Genomic DNA, 27,207 nt, shown 5'->3' with positions numbered 1-27,207 from the left:
AGAAGAATTCATTGGCCGTTAGAAACTCTTAATTACAGGGCGGTGTATCACTCTGATGAAAAGTGCACTTTGTTTTGCGCGATGGAGATAAGGGAAAGATGTTTTAGGGAGAAGACTTATTGTGTTAATAGCTGCAACGCTCTTTATTACAGGATTTTTCTTTTTGTTTTGACTGCGACGCTGCGTGTTTACACCAGTCGCCGTAATTTCGAATAATAATGCTAGAACGTTTAATAAAGACAAGTTTTCAGGCCAAACCAGTTGTATTCAAATTCGCGACTATTATGCCCAACTTGGCTTCAAAATCTCACGCTTAGATGACGAATGCGAGTCTTATATAAAATGCTCTCAGATACCAAGAGCTGGATAGCTCTTTTCTCCGATCACCCATTAGATTACTGCCGCGGTATCATGAAGATTCTGTCGCAGCTGTTGTTGCTTCTCCTTCTACCTGCTGCTCAACCGGGGGAAATTCCAGGTCCAGAGCGTTCACGATACCTCCGGCACCTGTTTCAGCGGTAGTCTCTTTTTCCCAAGGTTTTCTAGGCACTGGCCGAGATCCAACAGGTTTAACGGTCTAAAAAGTTCAGCGTGAGCACATGTCAGTCGCACGATAAGAGGGAGTATTCGATAAACTTACGGAATCTCGTTCAATGGTGTTGGGGATCTGTCTGATGCCGGGAATCGGCTTGCCTTCTTGAATAAGTTTGATCATCTCGGCAAAGGCAAGAGGATAAGATGGTTCACCGCCCTCGCCAGAGGCCTGAGACTGAGCGCTACGATCAACGTAGAGGTCGGCTTTGGGGGCGGCTTGCTGCCATGCTGTGGCGGGAGAAGATGTCGATGACCCTTCTGGCTGCTGAGAGTCGCTGTTGGTAGCAGCAGGCTGTTGCTCGTACTCTGAGGGGATGATGTGCGGAGGTGGGTATTCTGGGTGCTGAGAGAGCCAGGTCTGGTAGGCGGCGAAGTCGATCTGGACGCCGATGCGCTGGGCGTAGTAGAAGATGCGGGCATGGGTGGCGATGTCACGGAGGGAGCCGTTTTGGGGGCTGGAAGGGTTTGGGACGCCGAGAATGGCGCGAAGACCGGACTGGGATGAGGATGGATGTAAGTGGGAGGTGGATTATATGAACCATGTGCGTATGTATGTGTATATGCAACACAGATATCAAGGATAAAGACAAGCTCAAGAGAGAGATAAAGAAGATTACTTACAAGAAACTCAGAGTCCTTGGTCCAGGGGTAGGCGTCAAAGGCTCTGAAGATGGAGTCTTGGTCTGTTAATGAGCGGATTCGATCTGCTCCCGGGAACGGTGGCTGTGGCTCTGCCATTGTGCTTGTGTTGGCTATAGAAGCTTGTGAGGGGTTATTGGTTATCTAATGTCAAAAAGGAAGCCTCGTTTATTAATAATGCTGTATTTGAAGAAGCCCAAAAATCGATCTCGGGTAAGTTGAAGAAAATCTACTGTAATGAGAGTAAGGCGCATGAGGTGGCTGGTGATGGTTCCCATTCATCAATCCGTCCTAGTTCGCATGTGAAGTGGGTGGAAGTGGGTGAAGCGCGGGATGGGCAAACCTCGGCCCCGGTTTTGAAGTTGGGTAAAGAATGTGATTGGTTGGCGTTTAAGTCAATTGCTTGGAGAGAGTATCAACAGAACAACAAAAATGATGCGCGGTTCTACAATTAATTGTAAAGGCTGATTGGTTCCATTTCTAGCAAAAATATGTTGGTTTTAATAAGAGAAAGTAAGGGGGAGATAGAAAGGGGTATTTGGTAGAAGCTAAAAAGAGATACTCACTCTATGAGTAGTGGCCATCTTTGACAGTATGATGGGCCATAATTATCAAAATTATTGGGCAAATTAACATCGCAACTATTTCAATACAACTAGCGTAGCTAACAGATAAGGGAGATAAAAATAATGGGACTAATATAGAGAGAAATATTATAATGTTAGGCGATTTATTGGCGTGAAAGTCTATAGGAACGGCATCTAGATAGACTGCTACTCTGCGTCTCTAGATATATGCATCCGACGTTGAATACATAGGCAATTTATCATACCGCAAGAGGCATTATTCCCAATCCACGAACCTCCAATCAACATTATGAATAATACCAAGAGATAAACTGTCGAATCTTTCAAAAAATCCCTGTGTAAGTTCGATTCTGTCCGAGGGACAACTTGGGCAGACATCCTGAACTGTACCCGTTATGGTGCGGCCCTTGTAAGTAACCTCAACCCATCTATGACAGTTCCATCCTCCTTTATAGGCGTCCTCTGGCAAGTTCACAGCCAAATCGTTATTCTCAATTCTGAAGCCACATGACCCTTCGATTCTATCAGGCCTATACCAGATGGCCTCGCCTGCAATTACTCCACCTGCTATGTAAACAGCGGTAAGAGCTGAAGTAGAAATAAACTTGAAGAAGCTAATCATAGTCGCAGGATTGGTGAAAAGGCTAAAAGCTAGCAATAATTAACTTATAGATTTGCAACAAGATAGGTAAGTAGAGGTAGAGGTAGATGCGTAGATTTGTTAAATGTTTCTCGTAGCTGGGGGAGGTGAGCGGTTATAACATGTGAGTATATTATTATGTATGTCTTTGAGTCCCTTTTGAGGGAGGTTAATCCCATCAGCCTCACCTCCGCATATTTTCTAATAGTTGGATCATATCATCGTCATATATTTTAAGGCCCGCTGAGAAGCAAGCTTAGTTACACGAGTAAATCGTGCATTTTTCATCTATTACGAACAAGAAAAGTTAATCATAGTATCGAGTGGAATGTCTCACAGGTTGGTTATTATACTTCTCCAGCTATCCAACATCACTAAGCAGCCTGATGAAAATGAGAGCAAATCAGCCAGAAGAGCGGATAAAATACACCCTGTGGTCATAGAACCAGGCAGCGTATCATGCATTATGAACCTAATTCCTATTGAACATGTGAATTAGCATTTATAAAAAAAGTCTATTTGCGAAAATTCGAATTACACATCAACTATTGGTGGAGTTTGCCAGATATCCCCTATAAGCTACATGAAGAGTCGTTTATTAACAAGAATCATAGACACGCAGTTTTCATTCTGCAATTTTGGGATGGCGCAGTGATGAGCAGGAGCATCATGTATGCAGTATCACCGCACCTACTGAAAACGAGCTGCAGGCATTATCTGCCCACAACCAACACGTCCAACACGTCCCAACTTCAGGCGAAGCGCCGCGAGGCTGCCGCCGTCATGCGCGCGCCTACGTAATCCGTTTTTTTTTTTTGTACCCTGCTCTTTGTTTTTTCTCAGCTCGAATCCTTGGCGTCCTGCTGTATTACCTATTTGCGTCTAAGCTTTGCGTTTTCGCGAGAATAAAAAAAGAAACGAAAGATACATGCGCTACGTATATATGTACCATAAGAGCTGCCACCCATGGCTGAATACGGGTCTTCCTCCAGCCGCCCTTCGTCATCTGCTTCTTCAGAGCTGCCATCGCTAGAAGAGTTGATTCAAGAACAAACGATCGCTAGCCAGATCAAACAACAGCAGCAGCAACTCGATGATGGTGATCGCGGCAGCAAACGAAACATCAGAGAAGGCAGTAGTAGTAGCAGCGTCATCATAATTGGCGAAAACAACATCGCCAACAACGATAGCCACAATAGCAATAACAGCAGCAAAAGGAGCAGCATTTTAATGAGGGAAAGCAATATTGCCAACAAAAATAGCAACAGCGGTGATAACAGCAGCAGAAGAAGCAGCATCATGGGTGGCCAAAGCATGGGTGGCAGTGTCAACAACGACAGCGGCAGTAGAAGGAGCAGCATCACGGCCGATCAAAGAGTCAGTAGCAGCGTTAATAACGGCAGCAGCAGTATAAGAAGCAGCGTTGTAGCCGATAAAAGCATTAATGGTAGCGTCAACAACGACAACAGCAGTAGAAGAAGCAACATCATGACCGACCAAACCATCAGTGGCAGCATCAACAACGACAGCACTGGCAGCAACGCCGATAACATGGACATCGACACCACTGTCAGCACCCCCAACAAGGACGATAGCAATGCCGAAGTCTACGACGACTCTCCCATTCCCCCTCTAACCAGCATCTCCGCCGCCATCTTCGTCCCCATCCCAGACTCCAACAAGCTCCTCCAGCCCCTCGACCTCGACTACTCGTCTCCAGACTATCACCGCGCCGCACTGGACCTCGTCACCAGCCACGAGACCTCTGTACGAAATAACCTCCACGCGCTCTTCCACCGCGAAATGCTTCGCATGCGCATAGCCGCAAACGACATGGACAATCCTCCATTTGACTACAACGCCGCCCGCGCTCACGTTCGCGCCCACGATGAAGACGCCCTACGCCGTGACTGCAACACCATGATTGCTAATATGTGCGCCCCGGATACGTCCGATCGCAATCACGGCGAAACAAACATCCCCAAGCCGAACATGAACGTCCCAGTAACGTATGCGCCTGTCGGATCACCTCGGGAATTCGCCGCCACAGAGGTCATGAAGGTCATTGCATTTGCGGTTGGAGACTTGGCTAGCTTTGATAGACACTTGCGAAGCAGGCGATCGACCATCAAGAAACAGATTCAGGAGGCGGAGAAGATGGACATCGACTAGAAGACGGTGCGCCGATCCAGCCTCCGTGCGCCTTGTGGTGAGGGCGAGGTGAGGCCCGAGAAGAGAGTGCGGTTTGATTTGCCTATTGTGCAGCCTGAGCCAGGAGAGAGTAGTTTCACAGGGAGAAGATACTGAGCCAGAGAGAGATGAGAATGGCGTTGGATGGATGGGTAGCATGCATACTGTCATACAGCTCAGGAGTGGGGGGTGTAAGACACCAGCACATAAAAAAAGGGGGGGAAGGGAAATAGAAAAGCCACCCGTTTTTGGTCAACATATTTAAACACAACATCTAACCCTAACGTCCTATATATATGTACATATCGACATAGCGCTCCGGAACCGCAAGGGAAATTTCTTCTATTTTTTTAATACATTCACCTATCTTAAGCTCCGTACGCAACCTGTCCCATGGGTCTATCCTCCTCCATTCCAGGAGCCATGAAGTTCGTCCTGGGGTCACCGGTAGCCTTGGCCGCTGAGCAGCGAGCCATTGTCGGTGAGCTATGAAGTAGTTAGCATCGTTAATCCATTCATATAGTATATGCATAAACATTATACGGATAGTACATACCTTCTGGAGATAACGTCTGTGAAGTAGAAGTTGTCGATAACCTTCTTCAGAGGAGAGTTACTAGCCTTAGCACCCTTGTTCTGCTCAACCAGCTGAACCTTGCTCAGCTGCTTCAGGGCAACTGGCTCAACAACGTCGTAGGCAGCCAGCGCAGGGCTGATCTCAACCATGCGGTCACGGACAGCAGCGACATCGTCGTAAGGCAGAGGAGCGCCAAGGAACTCAGAGGCTGCTCGGAGGATCTTCCAGTCAGTTCGGGCGGCACCAGGCAGAGAGGTAGCCGCACGGGTCATCTGGACACGTCCCTCAGTGTTGATGTAAGTACCGGCCTTCTCGGTGTAAGCAGCGCCAGGCAGAACAATGTCAGCAATCTGAGCGCCACGGTCACCGTGGTGGCCCTGGTAGACAACAAAGGCGTCCTTGGGGATGTCCGCCTCGTTGATCTCGTCGGCACCGAGAAGCCAGACGAACTTGGGCTTGGTCTGGGCAACCTCAGCAGAGGGAGTGACAAAGCCAACCTCAAAGGCACCAGCCCTTGAGGCTTCTCTCTGGAGAACGTTGTAGCCGTCCCACTCAGCAGTTCTGAAGTTGGCAGCGTTCTGGTCAACAAAGGTGCCGACGGTCTCGTAGAAAGCCTTGGCATCAGTGTGGTCGGTGACACCGGATCCAACGATGATCATGGGCTTCTTGGCAGCCTGGAGCTTCTTGCCAAAGGGACCGGCCAGGGCCTTCTTCAAGGCAGCGTGGTCGGCACCCAGGTGCTCAAACTCGAAAGTAGAATCCCAGCTCTCACCAACGACACCAATCTCAAGATCGGAGCGCATCCACTGCTTGCGGATACGAGCATTCAGGACGGCGGCCTCATGGCGAGGGTTGCTTCCGACGATGAGAATGCAGTCAGCCTCCTCGATACCCCAGATCTTGGAGTTGAAGAGGTAGTTTGATCGTACATCAACACCGTGAGCAATGGGCTGGCTGCCGGTGGGGGTATCGAGGGCGAGGTTCTCGGATCCGAGCTTGTTGGCCATATCCTTGGCCACGACGAGAGACTCTACTTCAGTAAGCGCACCAGCAATGATCTTGAACTCATTGGCCTTGGGGCTGGTCTGCTGGTAGGCCTTGGCAACCACGGTCAAAGCCTCCTCCCAGTCGGCAGTCTCGAATTTTCCTTCCCTTCGGATCAGGGGCACGGTAAGTCGCTGGGTCTTGAGACCATCGCAGGCGAATCGAGTCTTGTCGTTGATCCACTCCTCGTTGACATCGTCGTTGAGTCGGGGAATAACGCGCATAACTTCCAGGCCACGAGAGTCGACACGGATGTTTGATCCCAGGCCGTCGAGAACGTCAATCGACTCAGTGTGCTTCAGCTCCCAAGGACGAGCTCGGAAAGCATATGGCTTGGAAGTCAGGGCACCAACGGGGCAGAGATCGATAATGTTTCCAGAGAGCTCGGTATCCAGGTTCTTCTCAAGGTAAGTGCCGATCTGTAGGTCGTTACCACGGCCAGTTGAACCAAGCTCAGGGGCTCCAGCAATATCGTTGGCAAATCGGACACATCGGGTGCACTGAATGCATCGGTTCATCGAGGTCTTGATCAGGGGTCCAATGTTCTTGTCCTCGACGGCTCGCTTGCCTCCAATCTCGTGGAATCGTCCTCGGTCGGCGCCATATCGCATGGATTGATCCTGAAGGTCACATTCACCACCTTGGTCGCAGATGGGGCAATCGAGGGGGTGGTTGGCCAGCAGGAACTCCATGACACCCTCGCGGGCTTTATGTGTAAGAGGTGAATTGGTCTTCACAACCATACCAGGCTGCACTGGCCAGGCGCATGAGGCTACAGGCTTAGGTGCCCGCTCAACCTCAACCAAGCACATACGGCAGTTACCGGCAATCATTAGTTTTCTGTATATGTATATGGTTAGGGCTCGAAATCGCTGAAAAAGGAGCGGGGGCGGTTGGATATTTCGTACTCGTGGTAGCAGTATCTAAACACCATTAGCACATCTTTCTGAGCAGTTTTTAATCCCTTTTAAGGATCCAGTTCCTCTCCAATGCTCACCTAGGGACAGTAACTCCAGCCTTTTCGCAGGCCTGGATCAGAGCCGAGCCGGCTAGCTTCCATGTCAGCATCTACGCTCCCGCAACGCCGTACCCCTCCATTCCAGGACCATACCTTCGATCGAGACCTTCTTTCCATCTGCAACCACGTTAGCACAAGCTCCAGCTTCAATTGTCTGTCCTCGACGCAGAGAAGATGCTTACCAATGGTGAGCTCCACCTCGGCAGACCGTCTGGGCGTTGTCGCGAATGCCCTCGAGGCAGCGGCGGCCCGCCTGCCGGTCCGCCAAGCCGAACGTGCCAGAGACTGTCGGAGCATCGTGTCGCCTTGACGGATTGAACGTGATGTACGTTGCGGCGAGTAAATTAAGGACTCAAGGTCGAGTGGGATGGGCGTTCGTTCGAAAACGGATCTGCTGTCTTGGATGGATGGAAAGCCCATTTACAGCGCTAGTGGGTTTCCCTTACGGATCCATTTAGGAGCACGCTCATTGGCTAGAAGCTCCCAATCCCGCTGCCTGAGGCAAATTTTGTCCCGCAGTTCGTGCCAGCAGCTTTAAATTTGGCGGGCCTGGGCCACTCGTCTTTTTTTCTTTCTTCTTTTGCTTCTTCAATTAATTGTACACGGGCACATTTTATTGTAGGTGAGCTTGGGCAATTGGGCTTTGCCCGTTGCTTCTGTCGAGTCCTCCTCTATCTTGTGCTCCAGAAGAAGTCTACGCCGATTATGGAAGCAGGGGAGAGAAGTTTTTTCGTCTCGATGAACGTTGCCTCTTACCGCCGGTCGTTACATTTTATCATGCGTAGTTTGATGTAAAAATTTGCTGTGAAACGGCTACTCTGTATTCTGTGATCGAAAACAAAGCTAGAATTGGGATCATGTACAACGCAGTCAACTTATATTTGGCTTGCTATTTAAGTACTATGAACTGCAGCTGCATTGTAGTGATCGTCCCAGCCTGGGAACATCGCCCACCCACCTTTGTTCTTCCTCTGGGTCGCCTTTATACTCAACGCCATCGACTACAGCTCCATCCCATGAGTCTTCAAACGGATGCAGTGCCATGTAGGTGATGCGATCCAAGACCTGCCGCTCGCCCTCTTTCTCAACGCGCCGTATAACCTCATCCAAGATCCATCCTCGAGGAACAAAATTGGGGTTGACTTGCTTCATAGCTTGTCTTCTCTCAGCATCCTTATCTTCAGATAGAACGTTAGAAGACTCTTCTCCCCAATCCTCCAAGACGCGCACGCGCCACTTTTCAAGCCATTCGGCAATCTTCTCCTTCGCAGTCTCTTCTCCAATCACTTCGGAGGGCCCTTCTTTGTGGAAGAAGATGGCGGCCTTTTCTTTTCGACCCTCTTGAGTCGTAATGTCCGCCAGTCTAATGGTACTCAAGCGGCGGAAAAAGTGATTGAAATCCAATTCTAAAGCTTCCAAGGTATCAAGCCCTTCGCTAAAAAGTTCATCGAAATCCGTCTCTTTGAAGTGGCGCAAGCCAAGTCTCGCTGTCATTAGTCGTTTGTATTCGTTCAGAAATACGGCTTTATACTCTTCTCCTGCTTGTGTGATTAAGTTTTCTGCTCTCTCAACCAGTTCTTTCTCTTGCTCTTGCTTGATACCTCTGGCGATAAAGGTCTCGTCGTCAACTTGAGACCCAATGCCAATAAGTTCTCCAAGAGTCTCGCCGAGTCTCACCAGGTTCCACCAAATGATGGTCGGCTGGTTTTTATAATTATACCGCAGCGTGTAGTCATCGTGGTTTGGTGTATATGCTGGGTCAAAGGTATCCATAAATGCAAAAGGCCCGTAGTCCATCGATAGGCCGTAAACTGATGTATTATCTGTGTTCTGTATGACAAAGTTAGTGACTAGATTTTCCTCTTAGGCTTTATCATAACTGCCGCACATACCAAAACACCATTCATGAATCCATATGCTTGCCAGTGAGCTACGGTCACTGCGTTGCGCCTGACAATCTCCCGGTATAGCCGCTGAAATCTATTCTCTGCTGTGTCGCTTGGTCCCTCAACTTCAGAAGCTGAAATTCCACGCTTTGGGGGCGGTGATTTGGTTGGTTCTTCAGGTGACTCCAGCCGTCCTGGAAGCTTTTCCCATCCGCCAAAAACATCTTCCGCAATATACGTTGCAAGCTTCCTGATGAGATCACGATCTCCCCTTGCCCGAAGAAGATCAAAAGTTCCCAGTCGCAGCCACGATTGAGCAAACCGGAGTACAATTGCTCCCGGTTCCATAGCCTCTCTCAATACTTTGGAGTGAGGTAGTAGAGTAAGCGATAGGGCTCTAGTGGTGGGTATCTTGAGGGCGTTGAGTGCTTCGGAAACAACAAACTCTCGCAGGCTGGACCTAAGCACTGCCTTTCCATCTGCGAATCGAGAGTACGGCGTCAAGCCAGCACCTTTGAGCTGCAGCTCATATCGTACGTTAGACGCCGGATTGGTTGTCTCAAAAAGAGAAATGGCCCTTCCGTCTCCAAGCTGGCCTGCCCACTGTCCAAACTGAAAGCCTCCGTAGCACTGCGCCCAAGGGTATCCGCCTTCTAGCTTTGTCTCATCCCAGCCATATAGCTTGTTGCCAGCTACAAACTGTCGGAAGTCTTCGGTTTTCTCTTCGCCTGCTTTGATGCCAAGATCTTTCAATGCCGCAGAGCTCACGCCCAGCAGCTCGGGATCTTTCTGCTCACTTGGCCGCACCCATGTAAAGAGAGCATCGCGGACCTGCCGAGGCGTGATTTCATCCCGAGGGGTTTTATGCGAATCTGCTGGAGTTGGGAAGACCTGATCCGGAGGCAGCGAAGCTGTGAAATTCCATGATTTGGGCAGCTCGTCCAGCGAGACACCTTCAATCTGTTTCCCTGATGAGGCCATGGTTCGCGCTCCCCTATATCGAGCGAGATGCCTTGTCAATGGCCCACTGAGGATCCTCAGTGGCAGAGTCCGTGTTGTCAACCGACTTGCATAGAGATATCCCTGCAGCATGAGAATTGGTGGCAGCTAAGATAGCTATCGTTGATTATGCATTCTATAAGTGCGTCGTGACCCTGCCGCGGCTTAAAGCGATTAGAGTCGGATAGTGGCGAGCCGGTATTCCGTGACATCACCGAGCTGCGAACTTTGCCCCACCACGCAAAGATGGAGTAATAAAACCGCGGTATCGGATATACGAGGGCTGCTTGATATAGTGAAAAGTGATAGTAGCAAAGCCCCCCGCGTAAGAAATAGCAGCATTTTGTATTAATAATTACTATAATGGTTTTAGGCTGTAGATGGTAGGCCAGTGCAACTATTTTGGGTCAACAGCGGCTGAGGCAATAGCACGTAAACTTGGCCTCATCTGGGCTCCCCCATCCAGAGATGGATGCGGTTAATATCAGAGAGTCAAGCTAATGATATGACGTGACATGCATCTTCTTCGACCTCATCTTCATTGCCGGCTTTAATGAAGTACAAATAAAAAATTATGGGGAATAGAAGAGAAGGCAGGTTATGTGCTTGCTTTCGACTACGAGTCCAGTAATGTGTAACATTGATCCGATGCAGTAAACCCACACCCACATCTTGCTACTAGTACAACAAGGCAGCAGGGCGAGATATAGTCAGGTACCTATACGCAGCAGCTTCGGTGCATAAGTCTGCATGCGCATGTAGCAGCGTGCTCTCTAGACAAGCCACAAGCAAGCAAACTGCCTGCGCCTCTCCCCCCATTGGAATGCCTCCCTGGGTCGGTAAGAGCACTCGGCAATCTCTCTTATCCCCGTTATAGCATATACACCAGACATAGCGCCCGCTCCTCTATTCTACAACTCCATCCATCACCGGTGGGGTAGTTTGCACCACCATGCGCCAAAAGGTCTTGACTTGCCTTGGACCTCCGCTTATAAATACCGGAAGGTGCCGCCGCAATAGCCGCAATACCTGAATGTGAGTCAAGAACGTCTACCCTCAAAACTCTCCTTGACACTCCTCTCGCCTAGTTCAATCTCAACGTCTCCTCGACGAACAGTTTGCTTTGCCCAGCGACGGTTTCACTCTTCAGCCGCCACCATGTCTTTCCCACCAGTGATCAAGCTAAATGACGGCAACGAGATTCCTGCAGTATGCTTTTCGTCTCCCTCATCTCCTACTCGGATTAAAGTCCTATCATTATAATCAAATCGATATTGACCAGGCTGGTAGCTCGGATATGGTCTTGGAACTGCCAACTTCAAGCGCACTAAGGGACCCCTAAACGCTGAGTTGATCGAAGTCACCAAAAAAGCAATTGATATTGGCTACCACCATCTTGATGGCGCTGAGGGTATGTGAAAGACGAGAAATCGAAATCCAAGGCAAGTGAATATTTCTAACCATAAAATCTTGGTAAATAGTATATGGAAATGAAGAGGAGTTCGGCGCTGCTATCAAGGCCTCTGGAGTTCCTCGAGATCAGCTCTATATCACTACCAAGATCAGTGCAACGGACAAGAAGAACACCGAAGAAGCATTCTCTCTCTCACTCAAGAAGCTTGGCCTAGATTACGTCGATCTGTATCTAATCCATGGCCCTTTCTTTGCTGATAACGACGAGGAATTGCAGCAGAGGTGGGCTGATCTAGAGGCCATCAAGGCTTCTGGCCGGGCCAAGTCCATTGGAGTCTCCAACTTCCTTCAGGAGCATCTCGAGGCCATTCTTAAGACGGCCAAGGTAGTACCCGCGATCAACCAGATCGAGTACCATCCTTACCTCCAGCATGGCGACCTTGTTGCGTTCCACAAGAAGCACAATATTGCCGTTGCTGCCTACGCCCCCTTGCTACCGCTCACCACAGTCAAGGGTGGTCCAGCGGTGCCCGTCTATACTAAGCTGGCAGAGAAGTACGGCGTTACAGATTCCGACGTTGGTCTGCGATGGGTCCTTGATCAAGGCATTGTAGTACTCACAACCAGCTCCAAGGAGTCGCGACTCGCTGGTTACCTCGAGAGACTACCCAAGTTCAAGTTGACAGACGAAGAGGTAGCAGAGATTTCTACCGAAGGAAACAAGTACCACTACCGATCATTTTGGAAGAACAAATTTGCCGCGGATGACAGAAGGTAAATGGAGGAAAATATATTAGAGCATTAAGCAGTCATCTCTTTGAACACGCCAATAAAGTTAGACATTAGCCGGAATAATCCCCAGCTAATTTTCATGATCACCATCTTTTTTTTTTCCCCTCTAGTTATGGACAGCTAAACCCATCAGATTTTGGCCATTGTCAAGGGGCATTCGTACCAGATTCATCGAGCTTTGTTCAATCGTTACATTCTGGCTACACTTTCTTACCTAGCCTATATAGCAAGCACTTTGTCAATTTATTGGCTGGGCCATGTGTCTGTACTGGCTTAAGATATAAGATCCGGCATATAGCCATATCCTTTAACGAGTTTGTAACTTCGATTACGGACAGCCAGCAGAAGATTAATCAGGGTATCCTCAATGTTACCCTATAACTCATGGCCATCGTTCAGAGAAGGGGTCACACCAGCGAAGAGACGCGAACTGGCCTCTAATTGTCCCAATCCTAAGTTTGGCACTATCGGATTGTCCCACAGCAACTTAAGCCCGAAGCTGCGTGTTCTGGGGAAGCTATGAGACTGAGTGCTCACATATTGGGGATCGTACCCCGAGGGACTTCGAATCTGGCTGTTTGTTCAGTCCCAGCCAAGAAGATGTTTCATAATTGAATTCATCTTGGCGCAGAACATCTTATATACCCTTAACACACGGACTACATTTGTCGGGCAAAATAAATAAACCTGTCGACATGATTATAAAAATTACAGCCTGATTTGGCACTTGATTTTCTTGGAGTGGAAGTCGAACAACGAATGGCCATACTGAATTTTCCAATGCTGGCGATGAAGACACTGATAGGGAGCAATTTTTTTCAATGATAATCTTCTCATACTGTCTCAACAGACATCGGTATAGACTACTTTTATAGGAGGATAAAGAAGCGACTTGCAAGGGAAAGTAGATTTACTAGATCAAGTCACAAGATACAGCGAGTTATAGGGAAATGTGAATATATTTGATCTGTTCCTGGTATGTATCAGCAGCTTTATATTTCTATGTAGTTATACCAACTGGGCCACTACTATGCGTAACCATTCTCATGCATATGAAAACAGCGGTAGAACCATGAGTCCACAAATCAGGACGTGCAGTGAAATAAATGTAGTATTCTTCTATTCCGCAGTATATTCTTTCGCTAGCCTGCTATGTCAACCAAATTCACAATTCGTCATCAGAGTCTGTCTCATTCCCCGTTGCGGCCGGTTTGGCCGGCGCCTTCTTCTTTGTAAAAGGGAGGCTCCTTGGAGGAGGTGGCTGTTCATTAGCCTTTTTGGGAGGTGCCTTGGGCGCTGGTTTGGAGACGTTATCAGCTCCTGTCTCAGAATTATCGCCGCTTCCATTATCTTCATCGCCATTGTCATCTTCATCACTATCGCCAGACGCCGTATCGTCTGCAGTATCCTCCGGGGTATTTTCTGGTTCGCTATCTTCAGGCTCAGACTTGATCTTAACATCCACTTCCATTTCATCATTTTCTGGCTCATTTAATGAGGATGCTGCAGCCTGGACTTTTCTCTTTCTAGGTCGAGACGGAGCTGGTGCGCGAGATGGCTGGGGATCTGATGTTTGAGAAACCCGTTGAGATGCTGACTGACTATTTGGAAACGAGCCGGCGGCAATGACCTTTTGCTGCTCGCGGATTTTGACTTTCTTTTCGTTGAGAAGGTCTCGGAACTTCTGAAGGAGGGCTGTTTCATCCTCTTGTTTTGACGTTACGAGCTCGTCCAGCTGCGCCTTTAGCTCCGTCACGGTGGTTTCAAGCTCCTTAGCATGAGCGGCGGCTTCAGCCAATGCCGCATTACTCTGTACCAATGCGTCGATTGATTCGGCACACCAGTTAAAAAGCTCTATACTTTCATTTCCATCATACTCTAACTCTATAGAGCCGAGTCGTTGCTATAGTGAAAACGAGTTAGAGTTGCGCCTTTTTCCATCAGATACATTTCGGGAAGAGGCTCATACAGTAATGCCTTGGACTCTCTTTCGAACTGTGATGGATAAAGAGGTCTCAGATCTGACACTGGCTGTTGCTTGGATATCTGCAGCAGGCTGTAACGCGAACAGAGATTGCAAAATTGATTGCCATTCTGACTCGGAGACGGGGCAATTTGGAACTTGAAATGAAGCTATTCGATCATGTTTCACTGGTAGATATTAATATGCATCGTGGTAATTTTACAGATGGAGAGACTGTACAGGTTGCCACATATGGCGCTTCGCCCTCTGTTCCAACGAGCTTCACATCCAATGGTTTGGAGCCCTTCGAAGCGACTTGAATAAGGACATGGGCTGATTCATCATCATCCCGTGGGAGCCTGATGACTCGTGTCGTCGCCATGATATAACTATGTGAGCGGTTTCCAATGTCAGACTTAGCTGCGTGAAGATATACAGAGATAGGTCGATCTGGAAGAATGTATAAATAGATAGACAGGTAGCACGAGAGGTGTTGATATCAGGGGAGAGGCGATATTGCAGCAATGTTTCAGCGTTCGTGCCGGGAGGAAGAGGGGAAAGCAATTGAAATAGTACGCGTGAATTTTTTTGTTCTTTCTCCCTGCTCAGCTTGACGATTGCTGAGATACGTCTAATAAATGCATGTCTTACGAGCAAACATTCGTGAATCTTCAGCAAGGTGGAGTGTATCGCAGCCTTGCGGCTAGCGTACGTGGAGCAGGCAGGCGTCCACTGCAGGCAGCTACGGCCAGGGAGCTGAGCTTCTGGGCAGAGCTTGAGCTGCAGGTACGGGTGCAAGCTTCCAGGTGGCTGGTGTGTGGCGCAGGCTCCTCTACAGGCAGTCGCTGCAAAATTGCGGAGGTGGGCTGAGGTGACTTGGTCTCAGCGCCATGTACATGCCTTCGAGTACCTCTAGAGCTCTGCATTACTATTACTCCGAATTTCCGGATGAATTATACAATTTGCACATGGCAATCATGCTCGAGACGCAACAAGAATAACTTTATTCACGACGCGCTCTTCGTATTCGCAAATACGATGTTATTAGGTAGTAATTGCCACTCACGCCTAACCGTTTCTTGTTGGTTTCGAACCGTGCCAGGCCGCCTCTCAGAAGTGGTGTCAAGTACAGCACTGTACGGGGTCCGGAGCTCTTGGTACGAAGTACACGTGGGAAATTAAAGCAATGTCCACCGGACCCAGGTAGGCACATTGGCCGCTGGAGCCTTTGGCGAGCACCGCTATCATGCCCAACTACCGCCCAATATGGCTAGGCCATGTTCGCCTAGAGAGAGGACACGGCACCCGTTAGCTGCGGTGGCCTGTTAAGTCGCTGTCTCTGCGGAGTGCGGCTCATCAAAATGAAGCACTAAGCTCAAGGCCTAACGCGGAACAGCGGTAGTACTGCAGTACAGTGTTTATGTTCGTATATGTTGGTGCTAGTGTGGAAGAATAGGAGAAGATAAGCTTCCTTCTACTGCTTACTGTGCTTGCGTTCTATTATGCGGTTGATCGCCAACGTTCAACGCTCAACATTCTATCTGCTATAACACACAAGTACTTAGTATTGCAGTACTTGCAATTAAAATAAGAGCCTGGTTCAGGATCGCCCAGCCCATGCTCTCTGCGTGCTTCCCGCGCCCCGGGCTCGCTTCGCTGTATGTGCATTACCTAGCCTGTTGTCGCATGCACAAGACGTGCCAGCCAGAGAGGACCCTGTCCGATCTGGCTCTCCACTTGGCAAAATCTGACAATTGACGGGGCCTGCACGCATGATTGGCAGCCCGTCGGGTTAGTATGGAGAAGCGGCCGGGATGGCTGCTAGGGCCTCTGGCGGTTGTCGTGGTAGCAGAAATACCACTGCAGGTGAGGCGTCATCAGGAGACGAAAAGCTCAGGCACAGAGTGGGCGGATAGACAGATACGGAGTAGCCTTCCAACCAATTTCATGCACAGCACCGCGGCGAGATTAGGATGAGGATCGTGAATCCGGAAGCGACTCCACCGCTGTGAGAACATCTCATGGGTTAGCGAAGAAGCTGCGCTACGGCGAGAAGAGTGTAGGGGTCATCCTTGGGGGTGAAAATTTGAAAAAAGAAAAGGAAAGAAAGAGGCAAATGCAACACGGACGTAGCATGAGTCTTTAAATTAAGATGAGGAATAGAGTGAAAAGGGGGGATATAAAACAGCACGAGCTTCCTCGCTGTCGCGCGCCCAAAGCTCTGCCCGCGTTTCGGTACCAAACTCAGCTCCTCGAGTCAACAACAGCACGCTTCGACACTGCCCTCCGTGTTCCAGCTACAGTTGCAGGGTAGCAGGCCGCGTTGAACGGGCTCAGAAAAGAGCACTGGAGCGTGGAATCCCTGTTCCACGGTGGACTGCGAGACCTGGCGCTGCTGGAATCCCTTCTGCAGGCAGCCCCGCCTCGACCAGACTCTCGCCAATCCGACATATTACAGGCACCTGCTTGGGCGCACCAGCCACTGCCCGCAACGGACCCCAGCCTTTCTGTTTCGTCTTGTCAACACTCGCTGCGCCCAATCACTAGCCGCTGACAACATCAACATCCTCGCTGCATCGTACCGTGCGCTCATCTAAAAAAAGCATCGACAAGGCTCATCAACTAGTCGAAAGCTGAGCTGCATCGCGGCGGACTATCGTATTTTTTTTTTCTTCCTTTTCTGTTTGCTTGGCCTCGGGCGCTTTGGGAGCGATAGCATCATCAGCAGCTAGAACGAGACGATTTGTGCGCACCTTAGCGACAACATACCCCGACCTTTTGTTTTTTTTTTGGCCGCATTGGACGAATAAGCCGGTCTCGCGCTGTCGTCTACAGACTGCCACGTCATAACGAGCTGCGGTTTTGGGAATTTTGGGAAATGATGGATTGTTGCTATTGAACGGTTATGCCTCCGCCCAATTGATGTCGCGACCGGCCACGACGAACCTATCCGAGAGACTGAAAATCAATTTACCCACGCTACCCGAGCGGCCCTGCATGCCGCTTTGTTTACAACGCGCGATTACAACCCAAACGATACAAAGTACGCAGTAGACGCATTAGAACAGTTGACCAAAATTATGGAGCCGTTACGGTTAAAGCCCAGACAGCCAGTGGAGGCTGAGGTAGAGAACTGGGACGATGAAGATTTTATTGTAGACGGCGATGAGTTGAGCCTACGGCCTACGAGTACCGCTGTCACTACCAATGCACAACCACGTCGACGCGATTCCACTTCGTCCCACATTTCGCTGCGCTCCGATCTGGACTCTTTGCATGGGGAGGAACAACACGTCCACCTCCCAGCCGACGATGAGCGATCTACCATGGCTGCCATAGCCGCCGCCGAGAGGGCTGGAATTCCCTTGCCCAAGAATGTGCCGTCATCTGCATTGACCGGAGGCACGATCAAGAGACTGGGTGGGAAGAAAGGACGCCGGATTATCGACGAGGACTGGGAAAACGACCTAGAGCTGCCCGAAGGGCACCAAAGCTTCCAGATGAAGCCACGAACCCAAGCTGACTTCCCAGAGACTCTGCGGAAGGTCAGCGCAGGCTCGATGCAGAATAGCCCCAGGAAGACGACAAAGTCCGCAAGAGATAGCCGAAGAAGCTCCATTATGTCAACCTCCAGCACCTTATCAGCCGCGCTCAGCCTGGACAAGTTCAGAGACACGGAAGACGAAGACGACGACTTCTTCGGCGACGGCCTTGACACAATCAAAGTTGCCAAGAGCCGACCACCTCGGCTGATGCCCTTTATCACGCCTCCAACTCCTGTTGGGCCTGAATTGTCAACAGAGCCACTAGACGATGACTTTGAAAGAGATCTGGAGCTCCCATCTGACGGCAAACTGAAGCTGTCTGCCAGAAGAGACATCCCCAAGGCGCCGTTTTCATTATCAGAGGATATAGACTGGGGAGAGGGTAGCAGCCTTGGCACTAGATATGGAGGCACTCGGCGAGATGCAAGATCGACTAGGAGTTCGTCGGTCTCGGCCATGAGCCCTAGTCTCTCCAGCACGTTCACAGTGGAGAGCGAAGACGAGACATTCGACGGCCTTGTGCTACCTCCCGGCCATCTTAATTTTCAAGAGAGGCTGCACCTGCGCAAGACAAACCCACCGCCGGAAGATATCCCGGAGGAACCACCTGCCGAAGCAGCAGCAGCACCCCCGAAGAAGAGACTCCCTGCCGCAGAAGTGGAGCAGCAAGACTTCATGGAGGGGCTTGAACTTGGCGACGGTAATGTGTTTGACTCTGGGAAACTCACAATGCATCGGAATATCAAGATCAAGGACAGCCGTCTGGCGAACCCTGCTCGGCCAAAGGCGGCTGTGTCGTTGACATTCAGTAACAAGCCTGTACCGCCGCAGACGAGGATTCCCCGTCTTAACCACGAGAGATCCCATTCAACGGCTCTTGAGCCTGTCTCAGAGAGTGGTGGTCCGATCACACATCGGGTTCGCCGACCACAATCTCGTGTTGGCCATTCCAATCAACTATCGGTTACTAGTCTACCAACTCCTACTACTATTTCTACCTTTTCAGCTGCCCCCGCTCCTCGCAGAGCAGAACTATCCCGACCTCCCTTTTCTGTTAGGAACGAACCACCCACGACAAATGCCCAACTGCTCAGGCAGAAGCGGTCTCTGGCGGCCGTACGGGCTCGAAACCCTACTGCTAAACCTTTGGCAGGACGGCTAGAGAGACCTTCTTCACGTACTGAAACCCGACCCAAGACACCACAAGAGCGACAGCAGTCTATCAGCGGGAGCCCTGGGCAACGGAAGAGCTCGATACCCTTTCTTCCCGCAGGGGCTTCTCACCTGCAGTCGCAGCACGCTGCTTCCAAAACTGTGCGGCCATTCCGCCGCTTTGATTCCGACAACACCATTGAAACACGCCCTATATCCAGGACATTAGGAAGACCAGGCCTGCGATCGCCTAGTCCACACCGCTACAAAGTGGCCGCTGATACGTGGGAACGCTTAAGCAGACCCAAGGGTAAACGGAACTTTGGCGATGGCCATGAACTGGATGCCTTTGACGATCTACCGACATCAAAGGAGACAGAGTGTCGATTTTTGAAGCAGCCTTCTGCTAGCAACCCCAACAAACGGAGAGCATATCAAGTGCCGCCACCATCACAACCTCCGCCAGTTGATAGAAATAAAACACCCTCGCCATGGAAAGCGGCACCGGGGCCGGCGATACGAAGCACATATACTCCTAGCTTTGCACGAGACACTGCAGCTAGCCGCATTGCTCGCGAGACAGCTTTAGCCCATCGGACGCCAAGCGGCGGACCGTTGGCTTCAGTGTCTGCTCAGCGAGCACCGACGAGAAGCAATACCCAACAGCCATCCCATCTGGCACAAAATACAAACCGAACCAGGAGACCAAAGCGACCCCAGCAACTGAAACCACACCTTATCGCAAACTTGAACGGCGGTAAGGAGTCTAAAGGTATGTATCTTTGAACATATTTTCTCCTTAATATTAAAGCTGATGACTAACACTCAACTCTTTCTAGTCGTCAAAGGCATGTTTTATAACGCTGAGACGTTCTGCTGGGAAGGGAACGAGAACGCTCTCAACGCGTTTGATGGGTCCAACTCAACGCCATCCTCAAATTCCGTTCCTCCACACCTGATCCGGGATAAAGAAGCCCCGGCACCTCGGCCGGCTCTCATCACCAACATCAGCGGCACTAAGGGTGTGCAAGTGGTTGGTGGCATGGTATTTGATCCTCAAAACATGTGCTGGCTTAAACTCGGCCCTCAAAATATGACAGCATCTGAGGCTACCGACAGCCTAGATAACTTCACCGGCTTCGAAGAGGAAGATGATGTCTTCAAAGACATTCCGGATCTCGAAGACACCACTGTCACTGACGAACGAGAGGGTGGTCAAGCCAGTGACATTAAGGATGACTGGCTGGTGGGCGAAGAGTTTGACGTCGGCCCTGAATTCATCCGAAGGCAGCGTGAAGAAGAGGAGAGGTGGCGGAAGAAGTGTGAGAAGTGGACGAACCACAGCCCCCGAGACCAGGGCGCTTGGCGATGGACTATTCGCGAACTCGTGTCTCAATTTGACGACTTTGCGGTGCCGAGCATAGCTAGGTAAGACCAGATGCTATGCAATGGCTCTCGCCCCAAACCCCTTGCTCGATTTATTATTTTGGTGGATGTCTTATTGTTTTTAATTTCTCTTCTTCTCCCTTCTATTTTGCTGTTGCCGCTTTGTTCTGCTGCTATCTATTGGCTTTGCATTACATGTTTTTAATACGTCTGATTTCACCACCAGCGAAGATGTATCGGAGAGAGAAGGGCTCAAGGGGATATAGCGTTGCCTGTTTGTTTTTACTGTTTGCTCGTTTTGCCTTAACGTTTTTTGTTACTCTTGTTTTTTCTTCGGGGCGTTTGAGGAAGGAGCTGTATTTGGTTCACGACGGACTAAGGCGCGATTAACGACTTGGAGGGCAATATTTATCATGGGAAATATCGCGAATAGAGAAAAAAAACGGCCACGGTGTGCAAATCGCCGGTAGAGTTTTTTATGACGAAATGACGGATTATGAAATGGGACATGGATGAAATCTTTTTGTTTTCTTCAATATGTTTATGAAGAATGGATTTATGTATCAGTACTGTTACTTAGTTGGTTGGGAGAGATGGTTAATTGCTAGTGTGTAAATTTTTAAGACTGCGAATGTTTTATTGCTTGTTTCAAAATTTTCAGCTTTGTCGAATGTCTAACCGTAATAACTGTTTTAATAACGTCATGACGTGAATATGTCTTATAACAGCTCTTATAGCAGCTGCTTGTCTCGGGAGTTGGTCGTTGTTTACATGGCGTTGGACGGTGGCGGGGTTTGATTTGACCCCACGTGATTCAGTCTTCCGAGCTCCCAAGCTTCAGTGTCATCGAACGTGTACCTTTGTACTTGCTAAGCTCCAACGAAACGAGCCTCATTTTGGAGAACAAGCTTTCATAGAACTCTACCCCTGGATCGATCTTTTTCACTATCAAGCTTCTTCTCTATTCGCACGACACGCATCTATCCCTCAACCCACCGACTAAAGAATAAAACACCGCGAAGGAAAGACTGTGTTTCTCACCCCGCCACACCCCTCATTTCTTTGCGACAGACGAAGCTCGATATAACATATCGACAGACAGCACAAGAAGCAATAATTACGTCGCATACGTATCTGAGCATAGAAACAGAGGAATATTTGTCAACTAAGAACATCAAAATCTGTCACGATGGCTGAAGTCGCCTTCGCAAAGACGTTCCTGACGTCGCTGGACTCTCGTCCTATCAAGCTCTCTGCAGACCATATCGAGGACCCCAAGACATTTCCCCCTCGACCTCCTGTATGTTGAATTATCCCGATCTCTTGATAGACAATGAATGCTAATGTGGAAAACGCAGTATATCCTCCCCCGCATGCCAACGACCATGTCCAAACCCTTTGCCCGCGCTGCCCCCGGCCAAGAACCAAGCATATCCGTCTCCCTCAAGTCCCTCCGCAACCCGCCCCTCGACATCACCCTGCCCGCTCTCCCGCTCAGCACCTCTGTCCTCGATGTCAAGACCGCTGTACGGGAGCAGACGCGTATTCCCATCGACAAGATGAAGCTGCTGCTCAACAAGCGCCCCGTCGCTGATAGCAAGGTCCTCAAGGAGCTGCGCGCAAATGAGTCTGACAGGGCGATTGATTTCTCTGTCATGGTTATTGGTGGCGCGGCGGCTATTCCACCTGCCGAAGAGACGATGGAGGATGTACCTGTTTCAACGGCCCAGGCAGACGAGGCGACAGTGGAGGCAGAGCTAGAGTCTGAGGCCTTCTGGGCGGATCTCAAGGGCTTCTTGCAGCAGCGGCTCAAGGCTGAAGGCAAGGGCGAAGAGCTGGCGAATTTGTTCAAATCCAGCTGGCAGGCAAGCAAATCAAGTTAAATATTATACGGCATATAAAAAACATGGGTTCTACTTTTAGCATCTTTTTCTTAATAGAGCATACTTTTCATTTTCGTTCATGCAGCAAACTGATTTCACCGGTGCACATTTCCACGCCTCCAATACGAAAGACGAGTCCGATTTTCCCTTTGGTACGGTATGAATCATCATCTGTAGCGCTAGCACATCTGAAAAATTACCTATGCCTATCCATCGAATAAACACAGCACCCCCTTTGCATCACTCCCATTCTAAACGAGTACACGGCGGTGCCTCCTTCTTTTACTTCCCACTTTCGTAGCTATCCCCCCTCTCCCCATTTACACTTGGATTACATGGTCGTGGGTGTGGTTCGCTTATGCGTTCATCTTGGCGAGAACGGCGTTGAGGATGGAGCTGTGCTCAAGGTCGTCAGAGTCGTTGGCCTGGAGCTCATAGGCGAAGCCCTCGAGGGATCGCTTAAGAGCCTCCTTGGAGGCGGCGTAGATCATCTTGGGCTATTGGTTCATGTTAACAATTGTTAAAAAAAAAAAAAAAAGAAGAGCTAAAAAAACATACGTGGACACCGGCATCATCGGGAGACCAGGCGATGAGAATGATCTTGTTGCTGTATTACATTGTTAATAACCGCGGCAGTTTAGTGGGGGTTTGGGCTGACGTACATGTCTCGGCCGTCAAACTTGAAGCCAAAGTCGTAGACAGCGTAGCGGGGTCCCTTGCCAACAGCACCCTAGCATTGCACCAAGTTAGCTCTTATTCTGGCGTGCAAATATCTTGGTTTGGAGATTTTCGGCGGTGAGACGAACAGTCTTGCTCTTGGAGGTGGCGTCCAGGAGCTTCTGACGGAAGTTCTCCCAGTCGCTGTCGGCCTCAGCGTGCTCGACCTCGATCTGGGAGTAGTCGTCGGACAGCTTGAAGATGATGTATCGCAGCACTCTGTTCTTGTCGTTGCTGCGCTTCAGGTTCTGGAACTGCTCCGAGACATCGGGGGAAACCTTGGCTCTACACGATGTTAGCTCCACCAATTCCTACTGAGTGTTTCTCTTTCTGTGTTTCTTTGTGTTTCTCTTCTTTTGGGTCCTCTGTTTGTGCCAAAGCTCCCATCATGCTTCAAATTTCCGCAGTCGTTCGTATAGTATTAAGGAACGTGGCGTAGCGGGCGGCAGGTCGAAGCGGAGAGCTGATAAGGTGTGGACAGGTAATGGCGAAAAGGAGAGGGGCGAGAAACGTACCCTGATTGAGACTACAAAAGGACAACGCGGTCAGCATTATAGAAACGTAAAAAGAAGCTTCAAGCTTCACAAACGCATCAGCTAGAAACTCACCATTTTTGCGATTCGGCCGTTGAGCTGCGGTGTAGAAAAAAAGGAGGGGTGATGAGCTGATGAAGGTTCTCTTGTTAGCGATGAGGGGGTTTAATGCGGGAGATTCGCCCGAGCGCCTCTTTAGAACTTCCCCCCAAAAAACAGCGTCTAAGAGCAACTAAGAGACGGTAAAAAAAAAGGGGCGGGAAATGGGACAATGAAATTGAAGGGAATTAGGGAGACGGGGAGATTCGACTAACACAAGAAGAAGAGAGAAAAGAGAACAGGACAGGAAAAGAAAACCGAAAAAAAGGCGAGGGCGTCGAAAAACGGGGGGACGACGATGATGCCAAAATGGTGTGTGACAGCGGGATGGTTTCTGGGAACTGGGAACTTACGCAGGCGAGTGCAAGTGGCAGTGAAAACAGAGGCGGGGTGCTATAAAGGGACGAAGAAAGCTTCCCTCTTGTCGCTCTTCAGTCCACAGTTGGGCCAAAAAGCCAGAGTGGGGGAGTTTTTTTCTTCGCGGCGGGAGGAGCTGCACGTGACTCGGCAGGGAGATTAAAGAGAGAAGAGAGGCCCAGCAGACTGGAGAATTTTATATGGGGAATTACGTATGGCCACGGCGGATGAAATGATGTGCGACGTACTGGGGTGCTGGTGCCTAAGCAGAGCGTATTATGTAGATGAGCTGGGCGGGATTTGGTTGGCTGGGCGAAGTGGCGAGTAAACAAGCAGACGCGTATTGCGACGTTGCTGTTGGCGGCTGGTTGTTAGCTGGAAGCTATATTCAGATGGACTGATATTGGTAGCTATACACAACAGAAGCGGGAGAATGGCCGTCTTATTAGTAGCTTGACGTCGTCACCCTTTGATGTAAGGCATCAGCTTCGACAGCTCTTATCCACTCCACCAATCTATATCTCCCATTAATGGCTGCCTTAAGGCAACAAGATTTCCTGCTTCCCTCTTCCAGTTACGCAGCTATAAATCCATGCGCCATGGAATATTTCGTAAATGAGCCACAATAATACGAATCTACTAATATTTAACCGTCACTTCATTTCCTTAGTAGTTGCCTAAACCTGCAATGTATCGTCAAAAACATTTCATTCGTTATTATCCCTTTTTTTGTTGATAGTGGTACATGGCCAGAAGCGCTACAATACAATACATAAACGGTAAGAGCCGCGCCTCCATGCCCTAGAGCAGAGGGAGGCAGACAAATAGATAGACAAGTAGATAGGGAGAAAATAGAGAGAGAGAGGAGATGGGTTAGTAGGCCTTTTGAACCATCCTTCTAGTATAACACCGAAATCATGCCCAATCATGTAATAATTTTTTATACAACACTTCCTATTCCTTTTTTTTCTTCGTCTTCTAGGCAGCTTACATCATGCCACCCATTCCGCCCATGCCGCCCATGCCACCCATAGGAGGACCAGCAGGTCGCTCCTCAGGGGCTTCGACGATAGCGACCTCAGTGGTACCGAGCAGAGAGGCAACACCGCTGGCATCAATGAGACCAGTGCGGACGACCTTGAGGGGGTCAAGGATACCGGCCTGGATCATGTCGACGTACTCGCCCTTGGCGCTGTCGAAACCGCGGTTGAAGTCAGAGCCGAACTCGTCGGTGAGCTTGCCAACAACGACGGAGCCCTCGAGGCCGGCGTTCTCAATGATGGTGCGGGCAGGGCGGGTGATGGCGTTCTTGACAATGGTGATACCGAGCTGCTGGTCGAAGTTGGCAGCCTTGACGTCGTTCAGGGCCTGGGCAGAGGCCTTGATCAGGGCAGTACCACCACCGGGGAGGATACCCTCCTCAACGGCAGCACGGGTGGCGTTCAGAGCATCGACGAATCGGTCCTTCTTCTCGCCGACCTCAACCTCGGAAGAGCCACCGACCTTGATGACGGCAACACCGCCAGACAGCTTGGCCAGACGCTCCTGGAGCTTCTCCTTCTCGTACTCAGAGGTGGTGGGGTCAGCAATGACACCACGGATCTGCTCGCATCGCTGAGCAATGGAGTCCTTGCTGCCCTCACCGTTGAGGAGGATGGTGTCCTCCTTGGTGATGGTGATGGAGCCAGTAGATCCCAGCATGTCGGGGGTGGCCTTCTCGAGCTTGATGTCAAGGTCGTCGCTGAAGACGGTACCGTTGGTCAGGATGGCAAGATCGCCGAGGATGGACTTGCGGTTGTCACCGAAGCCAGGGGCCTTGACGGCAGCGACCTGGAGCTGACCACGGAGCTTGTTCAGAATGCAGACAGCCAGGGCCTCGCCGTCAATGTCCTCGGCAATGATGACCAGGGGACGGCGGAGCTGGGTAGAGGCCTCGAGGGCGGGGATGATGTCCTGGACGGCAGAGATCTTCTTCTCCGAGAGGAGGATCAGAGGGTTCTCAAACTCGACCTTGGCAGACTTGGTATCGGTGATGAAGTAGGGGGAGACGTAACCGCGGTCGAATCGCATACCCTCGGTAACCTCGAGCTCGTCCTGCAGGGTCTTGCCCTCCTTGACGGTGATGACACCCTCCTTGCCGACCTTCTCCATGGCGTTGGCGATCAGCTTGCCGACGTGGTGGTCGCCGTTGGCACTGATAGTGGCGACCTGGGCAACCTCCTCGCTGGTGGTGATGTCGCGGGTGTTCTTCTGCAGGAAGTCGACGACGGAGTCAACGGCAGCCTGGATACCTCGTCGCAGGTCCATGGGGTTACAGCCGGCAGCGACGTTCTTGACGGTCTCGGAGAAGATGGCACGAGCCAGGACGGTGGCACTGGTGGTACCGTCACCAGCAGTCTCGTTGGTCTTGGAGGCAACATCCTGGATCAGCTTGGCACCGAGGTTCTCAAACTTGTCCTTGAGGGCAATGGCTCTGGCGACAGTAACACCGTCTAAAGCAAACAGTAAGTCAGCAACAGGATCTTTGAAATAAAAAGTCAATGTTGGAAATTCTCTCAATTCTTACCCTTGGTGATCTTGGGAGAGCCGAAGCTGGACTCGATCAGGACATTTCGGCCCTTGGGTCCAAGAGTGGTAGCAACGGCCTTGGCCAGAGTGTCGGCACCAGCCAGGAGAGAAGCACGAGCCTCAACACCGAACTTGAGCTCCTATTCCATCTAGTTAGCACCATGAACAGAATTTCGAATCCCAATTGCTTTGTCCTACCTTGTGAGCAAATCGAACTTGCTGACCAAGGCTGCTTCCAGATCGGTACTTATAAGCGCCGGACACAGCCGAGGCGCGGGCACGAGAAGCCAATGCGCGCTGCATTTTGTCTGCTAGTTTCTGAAATTGGGTAAAGAAAAAAGAACAAGGAAACGGGGGTATCACAAGCCTGAACCAAGACGAGCCAGCCTTCAGAGGAACAGCAGGTTGGAGGAGGAGAAGAGGATCTGGAAACCGCTGGTAGTTAATTGGAGAGCAGCTCGCACGCCCCCAAAAAAATTGTCACGGAGCGTCGGTAAAACATGGATCCTGAGCCGAACCAGAGCCGAAACAAGCTTAGCGGCGCGGCCAGAGCTGTTCTACCCTCTTCCAGCCGAATCTGTGGACTCTGGGGGGAGAGGCCTTAAGCCGAATTGGATGATTAAGC

The 27,207-nt window shown here is 50.2% G+C and overlaps 11 protein-coding genes across 11 annotated transcripts; 5 read left to right on the top strand and 6 right to left on the bottom strand.

Moving 5' to 3' along the window:
- Positions 1–101: 101 nt before the first annotated feature.
- Positions 102–1,534, bottom strand: GGI43DRAFT_390091 (PEX14-like KPWE domain-containing protein). Its single transcript, XM_083204280.1, has 3 exons — positions 1,216–1,534; positions 641–1,090; positions 102–577 (listed from the first exon to the last, which is right to left on the bottom strand). The coding sequence occupies exons 1-3, from the start codon at positions 1,330–1,332 to the stop codon at positions 410–412; spliced, it is 735 nt and encodes a 244-aa protein (XP_083066001.1). The 5' UTR covers positions 1,333–1,534; the 3' UTR covers positions 102–409.
- A 1,741-nt stretch (positions 1,535–3,275) lies between these two features.
- Positions 3,276–4,825, top strand: GGI43DRAFT_10492 (uncharacterized protein). Its single transcript, XM_083198822.1, has one exon. It carries the CDS (start codon positions 3,427–3,429, stop codon positions 4,630–4,632), a length of 1,206 nt encoding a protein of 401 aa, XP_083066000.1. The 5' UTR covers positions 3,276–3,426; the 3' UTR covers positions 4,633–4,825.
- Positions 4,826–7,442, bottom strand: GGI43DRAFT_10535 (uncharacterized protein). Its single transcript, XM_083198828.1, has 3 exons — positions 7,269–7,442; positions 5,207–7,194; positions 4,826–5,136 (listed from the first exon to the last, which is right to left on the bottom strand). Exons 2-3 carry the CDS (start codon positions 7,102–7,104, stop codon positions 5,019–5,021), a joined length of 2,016 nt encoding a protein of 671 aa, XP_083065999.1. The 5' UTR covers positions 7,105–7,194; positions 7,269–7,442; the 3' UTR covers positions 4,826–5,018.
- Positions 7,443–8,189: 747 nt separating this feature from the next.
- Positions 8,190–10,156, bottom strand: GGI43DRAFT_378386 (uncharacterized protein; the record flags this gene model as incomplete). The annotated part of the gene is made up of 2 exons (XM_083202692.1): positions 8,190–9,119; positions 9,182–10,156. 2 exons carry the CDS (start codon positions 10,154–10,156, stop codon positions 8,190–8,192), a joined length of 1,905 nt encoding a protein of 634 aa, XP_083065998.1.
- A 1,176-nt stretch (positions 10,157–11,332) lies between these two features.
- Positions 11,333–12,365, top strand: GGI43DRAFT_378385 (NADP-dependent oxidoreductase domain-containing protein; the record flags this gene model as incomplete). Its single annotated transcript, XM_083202691.1, has 3 exons — positions 11,333–11,383; positions 11,465–11,585; positions 11,656–12,365. The coding sequence occupies 3 exons, from the start codon at positions 11,333–11,335 to the stop codon at positions 12,363–12,365; spliced, it is 882 nt and encodes a 293-aa protein (XP_083065997.1).
- Positions 12,366–12,872: 507 nt separating this feature from the next.
- On the bottom strand, positions 12,873–15,043 carry GGI43DRAFT_10466 (uncharacterized protein). Its single transcript, XM_083198819.1, has 3 exons — positions 14,583–15,043; positions 14,349–14,530; positions 12,873–14,282 (listed from the first exon to the last, which is right to left on the bottom strand). The coding sequence occupies exons 1-3, from the start codon at positions 14,722–14,724 to the stop codon at positions 13,545–13,547; spliced, it is 1,062 nt and encodes a 353-aa protein (XP_083065996.1). The 5' UTR covers positions 14,725–15,043; the 3' UTR covers positions 12,873–13,544.
- A 2,065-nt stretch (positions 15,044–17,108) lies between these two features.
- On the top strand, positions 17,109–20,758 carry GGI43DRAFT_10439 (uncharacterized protein). Its single transcript, XM_083198818.1, has 2 exons — positions 17,109–19,811; positions 19,879–20,758. Exons 1-2 carry the CDS (start codon positions 17,423–17,425, stop codon positions 20,469–20,471), a joined length of 2,982 nt encoding a protein of 993 aa, XP_083065995.1. The 5' UTR covers positions 17,109–17,422; the 3' UTR covers positions 20,472–20,758.
- GGI43DRAFT_10433 (uncharacterized protein) lies at positions 20,284–20,930 on the top strand. Its single transcript, XM_083198817.1, has one exon. The coding sequence runs from the start codon at positions 20,483–20,485 to the stop codon at positions 20,813–20,815; it is 333 nt and encodes a 110-aa protein (XP_083065994.1). The 5' UTR covers positions 20,284–20,482; the 3' UTR covers positions 20,816–20,930.
- A 380-nt stretch (positions 20,931–21,310) lies between these two features.
- Positions 21,311–22,764, top strand: GGI43DRAFT_390078 (cell-cycle control medial ring component-domain-containing protein). The gene is made up of 2 exons (XM_083204279.1): positions 21,311–21,725; positions 21,784–22,764. The coding sequence occupies exons 1-2, from the start codon at positions 21,615–21,617 to the stop codon at positions 22,306–22,308; spliced, it is 636 nt and encodes a 211-aa protein (XP_083065993.1). The 5' UTR covers positions 21,311–21,614; the 3' UTR covers positions 22,309–22,764.
- Positions 22,476–23,875, bottom strand: GGI43DRAFT_9986 (actin-binding ADF family protein). The gene is made up of 7 exons (XM_083210653.1): positions 23,873–23,875; positions 23,634–23,703; positions 23,541–23,551; positions 23,115–23,310; positions 22,971–23,038; positions 22,867–22,915; positions 22,476–22,805 (listed from the first exon to the last, which is right to left on the bottom strand). Exons 2-7 carry the CDS (start codon positions 23,634–23,636, stop codon positions 22,665–22,667), a joined length of 468 nt encoding a protein of 155 aa, XP_083065992.1. The 5' UTR covers positions 23,637–23,703; positions 23,873–23,875; the 3' UTR covers positions 22,476–22,664.
- A 1,126-nt stretch (positions 23,876–25,001) lies between these two features.
- GGI43DRAFT_419782 (Hsp60 family chaperonin) lies at positions 25,002–26,885 on the bottom strand (the record flags this gene model as incomplete). The annotated part of the gene is made up of 3 exons (XM_083207732.1): positions 25,002–26,506; positions 26,581–26,722; positions 26,781–26,885. The coding sequence occupies 3 exons, from the start codon at positions 26,883–26,885 to the stop codon at positions 25,002–25,004; spliced, it is 1,752 nt and encodes a 583-aa protein (XP_083065991.1).
- Positions 26,886–27,207: the final 322 nt, after the last annotated feature.

Source organism: Trichoderma evansii (assembly GCF_050947405.1).
Source record: "Trichoderma evansii strain SZMC 28006 chromosome Unknown GGI43scaffold_1, whole genome shotgun sequence".
In the NCBI taxonomy this organism is placed as follows: Eukaryota; Fungi; Ascomycota; class Sordariomycetes; order Hypocreales; family Hypocreaceae; genus Trichoderma; species Trichoderma evansii.
This window is presented reverse-complemented; position numbering and strand designations above follow the sequence as displayed.

Coding starts and splice junctions, on each gene's coding strand:
- GGI43DRAFT_10492 (XM_083198822.1), top strand. CDS start 3,427: ATGGCTGAATACGGGTCTTCCTCCAGCCGCCCTTCGTCATCTGCTTCT.
- GGI43DRAFT_10535 (XM_083198828.1), bottom strand. CDS start 7,104: ATGATTGCCGGTAACTGCCGTATGTGCTTGGTTGAGGTTGAGCGGGCA. Junction 5,137..5,206: donor ACAGACGTTATCTCCAGAAG/GTATGTACTATC, acceptor ACTACTTCATAG/CTCACCGACAATGGCTCGCT.
- GGI43DRAFT_10439 (XM_083198818.1), top strand. CDS start 17,423: ATGGAGCCGTTACGGTTAAAGCCCAGACAGCCAGTGGAGGCTGAGGTA. Junction 19,812..19,878: donor CGGCGGTAAGGAGTCTAAAG/GTATGTATCTTT, acceptor AACTCTTTCTAG/TCGTCAAAGGCATGTTTTAT.
- GGI43DRAFT_10433 (XM_083198817.1), top strand. CDS start 20,483: ATGCAATGGCTCTCGCCCCAAACCCCTTGCTCGATTTATTATTTTGGT.
- GGI43DRAFT_9986 (XM_083210653.1), bottom strand. Junction 23,039..23,114: donor CCACCTCCAAGAGCAAGACT/GTTCGTCTCACC, acceptor GTGCAATGCTAG/GGTGCTGTTGGCAAGGGACC. Junction 22,916..22,970: donor AAGTTTGACGGCCGAGACAT/GTACGTCAGCCC, acceptor AATGTAATACAG/CAACAAGATCATTCTCATCG.
- GGI43DRAFT_390078 (XM_083204279.1), top strand. CDS start 21,615: ATGGCTGAAGTCGCCTTCGCAAAGACGTTCCTGACGTCGCTGGACTCT. Junction 21,726..21,783: donor CATTTCCCCCTCGACCTCCT/GTATGTTGAATT, acceptor TGGAAAACGCAG/TATATCCTCCCCCGCATGCC.
- GGI43DRAFT_10466 (XM_083198819.1), bottom strand. CDS start 14,724: ATGGCGACGACACGAGTCATCAGGCTCCCACGGGATGATGATGAATCA. Junction 14,531..14,582: donor AGCGCCATATGTGGCAACCT/GTACAGTCTCTC, acceptor AATATCTACCAG/TGAAACATGATCGAATAGCT. Junction 14,283..14,348: donor AGAGAGTCCAAGGCATTACT/GTATGAGCCTCT, acceptor TTTTCACTATAG/CAACGACTCGGCTCTATAGA.
- GGI43DRAFT_390091 (XM_083204280.1), bottom strand. CDS start 1,332: ATGGCAGAGCCACAGCCACCGTTCCCGGGAGCAGATCGAATCCGCTCA. Junction 1,091..1,215: donor CCAAGGACTCTGAGTTTCTT/GTAAGTAATCTT, acceptor TCCTCATCCCAG/TCCGGTCTTCGCGCCATTCT. Junction 578..640: donor ACACCATTGAACGAGATTCC/GTAAGTTTATCG, acceptor TGAACTTTTTAG/ACCGTTAAACCTGTTGGATC.